Below are 12,740 nucleotides of genomic sequence, written 5' to 3' on the forward strand. Positions count from 1 at the left end.
ATCGCCAGGAGGGACGCCTGGCCCAGGAAAATCACATCCTGGGGATCTACAGAAGCCAAGCCAAGCCAGAGCATCTGGGAGGGGATTTCAAGAAATAAACGCAGCGATAGCGTCTTCCTTCTTATGACTTCAAGCCAAGCTGCTTCTGCCGCCGCTTCCGGGTTCCAGTTAATCTCCGCCCCTTTCTCCCCCCCCCCCCACTCCACTTCCCTAGGACCATCCCAATCCCAGTTTGGCTATTTCAGAGGTCAGTTTAAAAACAAAAAACAAAAAAACACCCACACCAAAAAATCAGCACCGCAAAGCTGCAATCTTCACCACAGGAGACCTGCCTGGATCTGCATGTTTTTCCTCCTCTCCGGCTTTTCTTCTCTTGCTTGCTGCCTGATGCTTTAATTTTGGATGCAAACATCACAGGGACAAGATAAGCATCGGCGTAACAATCGGATCCGGCGGCGGGAGAAGCGGAGAGGCCATGGGGGGCGGGGGGGAAGGAAAATGGCCCTGGGATGGAGGCATGGGATTCACAGAAGATCTTTAGGGGGGTTCTGAGGATGCCGCCTCGCGCCTCAGGTAAGCCTCTTCCCTCTCGTTTTCACATGTCAGTTTCAATGTGCTAGTCAATTTCAGTCGCCCCAGCCTTTGACGAGAGCGCCCAGTACAATGGAACGGGGGCCTAGAAGCAGCAGCACTAGAATTAATAGCATGAATGAATTATAGTGCAGGCCCTTTGCTTCAAAGGGGGCACTTTTCTCTTCATCTTCCCCGCTCCCCCCTCCCCACTTCGTCTGTGTTGCTTTTCTTGCCTTGAAGCTAAGCCGCTGCATTGTGCTTTGAGATTTTCCCTTATTTATTTGAATCGTTTCAGTTGCCCCTATTAAATATCCCTTCCCACCCTCTTGTTTGTTTTTGATCCCTCCGGGAAAGTCTAGTTACAGGGCTGAAGTCAGATCAGAACAGGAAACAGGAAGGAAATGCATATAGAGTGGGAGATTTTTTGTTTATTTTTAAAAACCTCCTTGGCCTCTTATTAGCAGAGGCAGGGGAAAGGAAGGTATTTTACATAGCTGGGAGTACTGAATCACCATCACCAGCCCTGCAGGTTTGTGCATTATTTATAATCAATATTTTATCAGGAATTTCAATACTATGCAAAATATTTAGCAATTCTTCTCTCATTGACCTGGTTGGGTCTTACAACCCCTTACACCCTCTCCTGAAATATGGACAATATTTTGAACAAGAATTTCTTACTTTTCTTTATCATCAGTGATTCTCCTTTTCCTTTCATTCTTTGTTTCATTGGCCCATCGTCAATGGTAACATACGTGTGTTGTTGTTTTAATTTACAGTGCAATTCTAAACATGTTTAATCAGCAGTAAAACCCATTAAGCTCAATGGAATTTATCTCCTAGTAAGTGTGTTTAGGATTGCACTGTTTCTTTTCTGGCCAATGGTGTTAGCCATTCCAACTGTGTTTTTAAACCCCACAAGGCGGACAGATTTCCTCCCCCGCACCTTCCAATTCTATTGCCTTTTTCCAACCCTGGAGCAGCTTATTGGTCTCTCCCTTTCGGTACATGTCACTGTGAATTTGGAGGCCAGGAAAACATGGTGTGGTGACTACAGGGTTGAGCTTGGATGTGGGGAAAACCAGGTTCAAATCTCTGCTCAGCTCTGAAGCTCACGGAGTGGCTTGTGGACATCTCCCTTTCTCTCTCTCTCTCTCTCTCTGTGTGTGTGTGTGTGTGTCTCTCCCCCTCTGAGCTTAATCTGCCATTCAGGGCTGTTGTGAGGCTGGGCTGCTGCTCTGAGCTTAGCAGAAGGGTGGAGTAGAGAAATGCAACAGAGAAACTGGAGTCTTACTTTGGCCAGTGGTTTGCCTTCCTTTGCAAGGAAAACTTGGTTAGGCTGGGCAGTTTCATGGTACTGGATGCTAAAGGAGAGCTGGTGTAGAACTAGGCCTTGGGCCTCATCCTGACCCAGTTACCATTTTCCTCTTGCCTGGCATGCTTTTGCATGGATTGAGGACCCCCCACCCCACCATGCCATTCCTGCCTTTCTTCCTCCATTCTGCCTCCCTCTAGACCAATCTTCGTCTGAATCCCCTCTTCTTCCTCCTTGTTTTTCTACCCACACACACGCGCGCACCTGCTTCCACAAGCTCTCCCATCCCTTTCTACTTTTTCTTCCAGCTCTCTTCCAGTTTTCTCTCTGTTAAGGTGTCAAATGCCTGGCAATGTGGAAAGCACGAGGAGAAATATGTATGAAATTCTACACCTCTAGAGAGCAAATACAGCCACAGTGATCCAGCAAATGCACTGAAGTGAGCTTCTGTGGGCACATCTGGTACCAGGTGTGGCTGATACAAGATGCCTGTTGTGCAGAGGACAAAAGACCACTTCCAGGCAAAGGATAAGATAATGCATGTGCAACTCCATGCATGTGCCCCATAGGGATTGCCACATGTCCCAGTTACATGCATTCAGCACTGCTCCTCTGTGGAAGCAGCCGTGTTCGAGCAGCAGGCTGTCCTACTGCTTTTCTGGATTGGAAGGGGTCTGATGTGTGTGTATGCACGCGCGCACATGCACGTGCGCACACACACACATACGCACACTAAAACAATTGACATTTGGGTGAAAACATAGGTATCAGCAGATATGACTGGTGTGATTCTTTCCATTATAGCTTAGAAAGAATAGATAGGATAAGCTACCTGTATATCTAGATCAGCCTTGATATTATTGATTATCATTCAGATTCAAAAGAAACTCCTGCTTGCAAAGATGCGGCTGAAGCATTAAAATATTCCAGTTCACACTGAGAGAGAAAGTATTAGGTAGACTTCAACATTTTCCTTTCCAGGCCATGAAAAGCCAGACAAATCTCTCTCTCTTCTTTTTGGTACTTTTGTTTTCCCATGTCAGCATCCCTCTTTCTATATTTATCTCCCTCCCCATTCTCTTTTCTAGACCTCCCCCCTCCATCCCTCTTTCCCATGTAGATTCTAGGTCATCTCATTTTCCTGATAGGTAGGTCTAAGCAATAGCTATCATTCCGCTTGGATGCATAATTCTCCCCCAACACACACACCCTTCTTCCAGATTCATTTGATCTCTGGCTTTTCCCATCAGCCCCAGGAAATGTACATAGCTTTTGTGTCAAGCCAGGGGGAGGGGTGTTCCTGCCCCCCCCCACCGCCCCCATGGATGCTGGAGTGGTTCAGTGATGTCAGCTGTTCTCTAGTGGGCAGGACTTCTTGAGTAATGGATTGTTGCAATGCATGAATCGAATGCTCGGACACTCCAGGGACAGAAGCAGCGAAAGCTATCCAATCCATTAGGGTGGCTTATTCAAATCTATTTTGCTAATAAGTTTGAATCCTGATTACTTTCCTTCCTTCTTTCCCTTCCCCGCTGGCTCAGCAGCTGAAAGTGGGAGAAATACAAGGAGAGCTCTTGGAGTGGGAGGAATAGTGTGTTGAATTATTTAGATTTTGAGAATTGGTTTAGTGCTTTCAGATCTTTGCACTGTTTGATTTTTGCTGCTGGTTTTACCTTGAGTTTTATGTCGTGCTGCCTTGTTTTTACCCCTTGCTGCTGGTTTTATCGTGGTTTTATTCTGTGATGTTTTATTATCATGGTTTTATTGGCATTTCTTTATTTTATGTTTAATTTACCTGTATTCCACTCAAAAAACTTTAGTGATTGGATGTTCTAAAAGTGTAAAAAATAAGCCAGGAAATAGAGATACACACACACCCTGCAGCCCCTTAGGGAGCAATCCTGTGGCCCCTAGACAGCATCTGAGTCCATAGCACTCTGACCTCAAACAGGGGAACTGGGGTCTGACTCCCCCCACAGCCACCATGGAAAGAACTGCACCAGCTGGCCTCTGAGGTCAGGAACTTGACCCCAGGGAGGAGAGGCGTTTTGGTGGGTGGTGAGGGGAGGAGACCTGAGAGGCCAAGATACGAGCGATCCTGAGGGCTCTCCAGCCTCCTTCCCTCCCCCTCGGAAGCTTGTCTCCTCCTCTCCTCCCGTTCCGCATAGGATGATCATAAGCCTCTGAGTCCCGTGGGTTGCGCCCATAACTGGTAACGCTGATCATGAGGAAGGCCGAAGGCCCTGTCTCAGCTGGCGGATTTGGGATACAATTCGTGCTATAAAATTGTAAACGTGTTTTGTCCAAAACATGTTGTCTCAGCCACTGGAAAGGCCTCCAAGATGGGGCCAGCCAAGAACATCACACACAGCCTTCGTAGAGTAGTTGCTGTAAGGCAGGGATGGAGAACCTCAGACTCAGGGGCAAAATCCAGCCCTCGAGGTCCAATCCAGCCCTCGAGGTTCCCCAGGCGGCCCCACCACTTTCCCCTTAACCATGATCATTGGGTAGTTTCCCAGCTTTTGCACAGAGTCTCCCCTTTTCTCAAAGGTTGAACTGCCTCTCCTAAGGCTGAGTTACTGGGCAGGAAGAGCTTCAAGCTACAATATGCTGGTGTTTGGCCCCGCCCCCTTTTGCCTGTGGCCGCGCCCACCATTGGAATGCAGCTTGGTGAAAGAGTTTCACCAAGCAGAATTTGTCTTTCGGGTTGAAAGACGACCCCTCCTGCTCTCCTCGCCTCCCACAAACACTATTACAAATTGCTGGAAATTCTTCTCCACATGCTGCATTAATTTACTTTGCAATCGTCTCTCTTGTATGGATTACAAAGGCAAGAGACGATTTATTCTTTTAGTTAAAGACGTATGTGAAAATCTTACTTGCCCTACAAGGAGCTATCAACCTTTCAGCAGTCGCAGGGTGCAAAATGAACGGCAGGCTGTGTGCATTGTCTCGTAGCCTTATTTATTTGATTTATTTACTTACAATATTTATATACCACTCCACATCAAAGATTTCGGAGCAGTGAACAGCAAAGATAAAAGAATAAAATATCATGTTCAAACAGTGAAAACATTTTTTAAATGACAAGTTCCAATAAGGCCAAATTTAATAAGCAGCGGCTGGTCGTTCAAGGAAGGCCTCTCGAAATAACAGTGTATTCAGGAGGCGCTGGAAGGAACACAAGGTTGGCGCCTGCCTTACCTCCAAAGGCAGGGAGTTCCACAGGAAGGGGGCCACCACACTGAAGGCTCTTTTCCTGGTGGATTCCAGCTGGGCCATGGGTCCATGTGGAACCACCAGGAACATACCCTCCAATGACCTCAGTGACTGGGCCAGTTGGTAAGGAAGGAGGCGTTCTCTTAGGTATCCTGGTCCCAACTTGTTTAGCCTTCTCTAACCTGGTGCCCTCCAGATGTGTTTGACTACAACTCCCAGCATCCCACTACACAGGTCACCCAGTCACAATCTTCTCCACTATAGTGAGATGTATTCAGTGGTGTAGTGGTAAATTTTGAAGTGCAGGCGCTCATCATGACAGTCCCCATAGCCACACCCCCGAGGAAAGGCCAAAAGTGCAGGCAGCTGCCTTGATTCTGTCAACAACCCAGTTCAAGGACTTTTCATCTCCACCAGCTCTGTAGAGCTGGTGGGTCTTAATTGCCCATTCAAGTCCAAGCCACCCCAACATACTTTGCATTACAAGAGGGAACAATATATTGCTGCTGGGGAAATTCATCTCTCCCCCCCCCCCCCGCCCCTGCCCAGCTACTGTGAGGATTGCAGCTGAGCTCAGAGGAAACAGGGAATTCTAGGAGCTGGGTGGGGGTGGGGGTAGCAGATGTCATCAGCATTCCTGCTCATCAAAAAGTGCTGGTGCTGCATCCCTGTAAGCCCCCAGCTCCACTACACCACTGGATTATTGTATTGCTATTGAAATGAGAGTAACTATTTCTAAATGTACATCTGTAAATTGGCATATGCACATTTTCTGCAAATCTGCATCCCCATTTGTCCTCTTTTTTGGTGATGCATAAATGGTCTCCTACAGTGTATAGGTGATGATGAAATAAAAATTACCTGAAGGAAGGGAGTGTGGTGGCACTGCCACTACACTCACTTCCTTCAAGTTCCTCCTAATATATATATATATATATATATATATATATATATATATATATAGGCATTTCACCCTAATCCTTGCAGCCAAAGTGCATGTAACTGCATTTGCCCACTTTCATTCATCCCTTGCCTCTCCCCCTGCCCAAGTTTGCTTCCCCCACCCCTACCCTGGTCTATTTTAGTTTGTAAGCCATTTGGGGTCAGGAACCTGTCCATTTTTGCCTGTAGGTCTGTAAGGCGCCATGTGGAGGAATGTGGAAAGGTAGTTTATGAATTCTTTAAGCAAGTAACTAAATAGCACTCTGGCTCTATAGTAGTCGTCATGGTAGTAATAGCATTGTAAGAACTGAGCTGTTAGGTCCAATAAGCAGAGCTGCTTGCAAGACTCCAGCTGTACATAATATCACTTCAAATAAGATTTACAAGAGAGTCATCTCCAAATCAAGCAGGGCTGTGCTCTCATTCCTCCACAGTGTGGTGGGAGCGGCATAAGTGAATGGTCTGGAAATTGGCCCCAGAGTTCTAGAACCTGCCCCCACCCCAGCCTCCTCTCTCTCTGTCTCTGTCTCTCTCTCTGTCTCTCTCAAGACTGGATGGATTGAATGGGCTGACTGTTGTTCCTTTCTCTCTCTCCCCCTTCACAGATTTACTTCATTATGTCTTCCTCCAAACTCCAAGATGCGGATGAGGTGTTTGGTAAGCTCCTTGTGTCTTCCCAGCTTCACCCCATCCCCACCCCGTCCAGTAGCTGCCACTTAAGCAGAAGCATCGGTGGCCCTCCTAGGATCATTGCTGCAGCTGGTGTCCTGAACCCGAGGTGGGGTGGGTGGCTCACAAGCCACATCCTCTGACCAGGAGCCCCTACCCCCCAGCCCCAGATATTTGGAAGTTGGCTGTGGTGAGAGAACATTTTGTACATGCTCCGAGATACTGCCATGACTACTTCACCAGTTCAAGCTGAGCCTTGACACAAATTAAGATCTGGCAAAGTCTTATTTTATCAACCGAGGACTGCCAGGCTGTTGGTCCAATTATTGATCACTCTGACAGGCAACGGTTCTCTAGACCTTGCTACCAGGGCCTCTTTTAGCTGGCGGAGCTGTTGACTGAACTTGGGGAGGACTTCGAAAGATGTTTCCTGCTTCCTTCACTTTTCAGAGCGCCCTGTTTGTCAGTGCTCATGTTTGCCCCCTCTATGTGTGAGGCCCAGAGCAAAGCCACCTGCTGGGGTCCCAGCGCCTCAGCAGGACCGGTGGTGGCCAAGTGTCCTACTTTACAGAAGTCAGCCCTCTGTTTGAAGGGCTGCCCATCCCAAGTCCAGTTTAAAGATCAAGAACCATACAAAGGGAGAACAGGAGTCTTGAAGTTGCCCATCAACAGCCATATGGGGAGATATATTGTATTTCTATTTAAATTATACTAATTATTTTTAAATTTGCATATGCAAATGTTGTGCAAATTGGTATCCTCTTTTGTCCTCTTTCTTGGGTGATGCGTTTCCTCTTTTTTTGGCCATGCGTAAATGGCCACCCTAGGCTCACCCTGGGACCCCTTCTGAAGAGGACTGGGTGGCTGGGAACCACCATTTCAGCTTCTAACAATGGTCCATAGCAATGCTATGGTGCAGCTACTGTGGGAAATTAAAATGGTGGCTCCTGGTAGCCCCATGTTAATTCAGAGTGCTACTGCTGCCCACCACCACCAGGGCTCACCAGTGGAGGAAAGGGCCCTTCACCAAGCGCCTCCTCACTCCTGGAGCCAGCCTTGCTCCAAATAATTGTCCCCGTTGCCCATGCATAGAAAGAAGCCTGAACCCAGAACCTTCTGTATGAAAACCATGTGCTCTACCGCAGAGGGCTAAACTACATGCTACGATATATGTAGCGTGCCGCTGGGGCCCGATCCAGATTAGGACCACCACGCATGATAGGTGACATTTAAAGCTTCCCACCCGGCCATTTCCACCTCCCCCCGTTTTAACCCGTGAGGCTAAGCAAACAAAAATAGGCTCCATTGGCATCAATGGAGGCGTTTTTTATTGCTGTCTTTCGTCCCTATGGCGTGTGGGGTCAAATCGGGGGCGGGGGAGAGACGTGGCTAGGTGGAAAGGTTTAAACCTCCCCCACCTGTGCACAGTGGTCCCAAGCTGGATCAGGCCGTGCATGTTTACACTAATGCTGACATGAAAGTCAACAAAATGGTGAGGATCAGCTTCACATTACGTCTTAAGCATAGTGTGTGGTTTAGCCCTGAGCTATGGTGGCTCTCAGAGCCTCCCATGCTCTAGACCAGGGATGGGCCCCATACAATTGGTGTTTTTGAGATGCATGACATGCAAGTGGTTCCCAGGAACATTATTCCCATAGGTGGACCTGCTCTTGCACATGCATTTATTATCCTTTTGTTCAGAAATCTGTCTGCATTGGCTCCGCACCAGGAATGAGTCCTTTCCCCAAGAAATCACACTTACCCCCGAAATGTATCCAGGGCACCAAATTTAAAATTGTGAAGTAGACACCACCTTATTATGGGGTGAATGATCTCTACCCACAGGTATGCACAGGGCTATTTGGGTAAGGATGCCGCAAAACGACAACACAAACTCTCAGCCATGCTCGCTGCACAGTGTGGATTTTGATCCCGCTGGCAGGACGCCCACTCCTGCCTGCTGGGCATTTTCCATTTCTGTGCTTTCGAGGGAGGAGGTCGAGAGAGGCAGGGGTGGGGTTAGGGGCAGCCATCTGAGCCTGCCTGCTGTCTGTGTCTTGGGGGAGAAATGCATTTTTAAATATCAAAACCACACAGGGCCTTTCTGCACAATCAGTCAAAGCATGTTCTAGCACCATTCTTTCCTTGCGTGATATTCTCTGTTCTCTTCTCAGTGCCAAAAGAATTATATCCCAGCCACCGCCAGGGACATAATAAGCTGCCTTATACAAGGTTGGACTGTTTGTCTGTCTAGCCCGGTATTATTTCCCATCAGCGGCTCCTTTTAAATGGAGATGCTGGAGACTGAACTAGGGATCTTCTGCATGCAAAGCGGGGTCTGCCACTGCACTACAATCTCACCACTAGACATGGAACAGACGTGGTGGAGGGGTAGCCCTGTCACGTTATTTATTATGGGTTGGATCCAGGCTTTAGTCATACTTAGAGTAGACCCACTGAAATCAATGGGACCTAAGTCAGCCATGTCTTACTTGTCCCATTGATTTCAATGGGTCTACTCATGACTAAATCTGGATTCAAACCGCTATTTATATCCCACATTTCCTCCAAGAAGCTCCAGGTTGCATACATGGCTTGCCCTACCCATTTTATCCTGACAACAACAACAACAATGTAGGTTAATAATGACAAGGTATGTTAGGCTAAGAGTTAGTGACTGGCCCAAGGTCCCCAGTGAGCAGGGATTTGAACCTGGGTTTCACCAGTACTAGCCCAACACTCCAACCACTACTTTACACTCTCATCTGCTTAAAATATATATAATTAGATGTGTGCTCAGGCACAGGACAGGGGGACCACACAACCACCAAGAATGTATTTCTTTGTTTTTAAAAAATCAATCAATGGGTTGGGTCTGGATTTAGTCATACTTAGAGTAGGCCCATTGGAATCTACTTAGATTAGACATGACTAGCAAGTCCCCTTTTTTTCAATGGGTCTCCTGTAAGTGTGACTAAATCTGGATTGTTGTTGTTGTTTATTCGGTCAGTCGCTTCCGACTCTTTGTGACTTCATGGACCAGCCCACGCCAGAGCTTCCTGTCGGCCGTTGCCACCCCCAGCTCCCCCAAGGTCGAGTCCGTCACCTCCAGAATATCATCCATCCATCTTGCCCTTGGTCGGCCCCTCTTCCTTTTGCCTTCCACTTTTCCATCTTCTCCAGGGTATCCTGTCTTCTCATTATGTGGCCAAAGTACTTCAATTTTGCCTTTAATATCATTCCCTCAAGTGAGCAGTCTGGCTTTATTTCCTGGAGAATGGACAGGTTTGATCTTCTTGCAGTCCAAGGCACTCTCAGAATTTTCCTCCAACACCACAGTTCAAAAGCATCTATCTTCCTTCGCTCAGCCATCCTTATGGTCCAGCTCTCGCAGCCATAGGTTACTATGGGGAATACCATTGCTTTAACTATGCGGACCTTCGCTGTCAGTGTGATGTCTCTGCTCTTAACTACTTTATCAAGATTTGTCATTGCTGTCCTCCCAAGAAGTAAACATCTTCTGATTTCCTGGCTGCAGTCAGCATCTGCAGTAATCTTTGCGCCTAGAAAGACAAAGTCTGTCACTGCCTCCATGTTTTCTCCTTCTATTTGCCAGTTATCAATCAAGCTGGTTGCCATAATCTTGTTTTTTTTTAGGTTTAACTGCAACCCAGCTTGTGCACTTTCTTCTTTCACCTTTGTCATGAGGTTCCTCAGCTCCTCCTTGCTTTCAGCCATCAAAGTGATATCATCTGCATATCTGAGATTGTTAATATTTCTTCCAGCGATTTTAACTCCAGCCTTGGCTTCATCAAGCCCAGCACGTCGCATGATGAGTTCTGCGTACAGGTTGAATAGGTAGGGTGAGAGTATACAACCCTGCCGTACTCCTTTCCCAATCTTAAACCAGTCCGTTGTTCCATGGTCTGTCCTTACCGTTGCTACTTGGTCATTATACAGATTCCTCAGGAGACAGACAAAATGACTGGTATCCCCATACCACCAAGAACTTGCCACAATTTGTGATGATCCACACAGTCAAAGGCTTTAGAATAGTCAATAAAACAGAAATAGATGTTTTTCTGAAACTCCCTGGCTTTCTCCATTATCCAGCGGATATTGGCAATTTGGTCTCTAGTTCCTCTGCCTTTTCTAAACCCAGCTTGTACATCTGGCAATTCTCGTTCCATGAATTGCTGGAGTCTACCTTGCAAGATCTTGAGCATTACCTTACTGGCATGTGAAATAAGTGCCACTGTTCGATAGTTTGAACATTCTTTGGTGCTTCCCTTTTTTGGTATGGGGATATAAGTTGATCTTTTCCAATCTGTTGGCCATTCTTGTGTTTTCCAAATTTGCTGGCATATGGCATGCATCACCTTGACAGCATCATCTTGCAAGATTTTAAACAGTTCAGCTGGGATACCATCGTCTCCTGCTGCCTTGTTATTAGTAATGCTTCTTAAGGCCCATTCAACCTCACTCTTCAGGATGTCTGGCTCTAGCTCACTGACCACACCGTCAAATCTATCCCCGATATTATTATCCTTCCTATACAGATCTTCTGTATATTCTTGCCACCTTTTCTTGATCTCTGCTTCTGTTAGGTCCTTGCCATCTTTGTTTTTGATCATACCCATTTTTGCCTGGAATTTACCTCCAATGTTTCTAATTTTCTGGAAGAGGTCTCTTGTCCTTCCTATTCTATTATCTTCTTCCGCTTCCACGCATTGCTTGTTTAAAAATAATTCCTGATCTCTTCTGGCTAATCTCTGGAATTTTGCATTTAAGTTTAGCAAAGTGGGATGTGGGGTAACCAGTACCCTGCTTCTTTTCACTACTTAAAAAAAAAAAACCTGGCTAGATGAGGTGCTTCCTCTTAGAATTGTACCATGGGGGTGCAAAATGCTCAGAATTAAAGTATAAAATAAAATAAAACTCTTCCAAGATTCACAGAGTGGTGCAGACTTTGTAGGGAAGGAGAGTGAATCACATTACAATAGTGAATCACATTATAATAGTGATTACAATAATGTATCACATTACAATAGTGCATTCAGGACTCCAATGGAGGAAAAGGCGGCATGAGTTACATGGTGGCCACATATGAATTGCCTGAAAAATAGGAAATGTATCACCAAAAAAGTGGACAATGATTTGCATAAAAATTGCATATGTATATATGCAAATTTAGAAATAATTCTTATAATTTCAGTAGGAATACAATACATCTCACCAGAGTGTGGAAAGCTGTGACCATGTGACCTGTGTAGGAAAGCAAACGAATGCGTGAAGCACTAGGAACCCTAAAAGATATTATTAAAGAGTTATACAGGAATGTTGATCAGGATGGATATATTTTAGAAGTATACCGGTTTATAACTTGTCTCAACGCTTCTTCAGAAAAACATTCCTCAAACACTTCTTCAGACAAACATTTCTTTACAGTTTTCTCTTTGCTGTTCTTCTTGTTCCAATTAGTCTCTGTTGGTTCAAGTGAACTCAGGGTTGACGATAACAAATACGATTTATTGTTATAGTTTATTCTTATTTATTTATTCCTATTCACTTGAAACGAGTTCACCTGAACCAACTGAGACTAATTGGAACAAGAACAGCAATGAGAAAACTGTAAAGTATTTTTCTGAAGTGGAAAAGCATCACCATAGGTAACACAATAGGTAACATCACCATAACTTTAGTTTGAACAAAGCTACTAATAATGTAAAATGAGAGTTTCTTTTAGTCCAACTTGGGTTGTTGTAGAACTTTGCAGGGTTTTTTGGTTTACACAGAACACTTCCCTGGCCACACAAAGTGGAATCTTGATCCAGGTTTTTTTTTAAGTGTCATTTTGTCTACTTTGAGACCCACACACCACAGACCCCTGGTCTACTGTGTGTGTGTGTGTGTGTGTGTGTGTGTGTGTGAGAGAGAGAGAGAGAGAGAGAGAGAGAGAAGCCCTCCATAATGTATTTGTGTGAGGAAGAGAAGGGGGCTGTACCCACTACACCTTCCATTG

At 45.9% G+C, this 12,740-nt stretch overlaps 1 protein-coding gene across 1 annotated transcript in view; it reads left to right on the forward strand.

The window, feature by feature from the left end:
* Positions 1-249: 249 nt before the first annotated feature.
* Positions 250-12,740, forward strand: part of SAMD14 (sterile alpha motif domain containing 14) — a 32,725-nt gene continuing 20,234 nt past the window's right edge. Inside the window, exons 1-2 of the mRNA XM_084804774.1 lie at positions 250-573; positions 6,655-6,706. Of these exons, the coding sequence (XP_084660900.1) occupies positions 6,667-6,706 (40 nt within the window). The 5' untranslated portion in view covers positions 250-573; positions 6,655-6,666. The remainder of the gene's footprint in view (positions 574-6,654; positions 6,707-12,740) is intronic.

This window comes from Heloderma suspectum, chromosome 6 (assembly GCF_057233095.1).
Source record: "Heloderma suspectum isolate Gila_16-S chromosome 6, 16-S_ref, whole genome shotgun sequence".
In the NCBI taxonomy this organism is placed as follows: Eukaryota; Metazoa; Chordata; class Lepidosauria; order Squamata; family Helodermatidae; genus Heloderma; species Heloderma suspectum.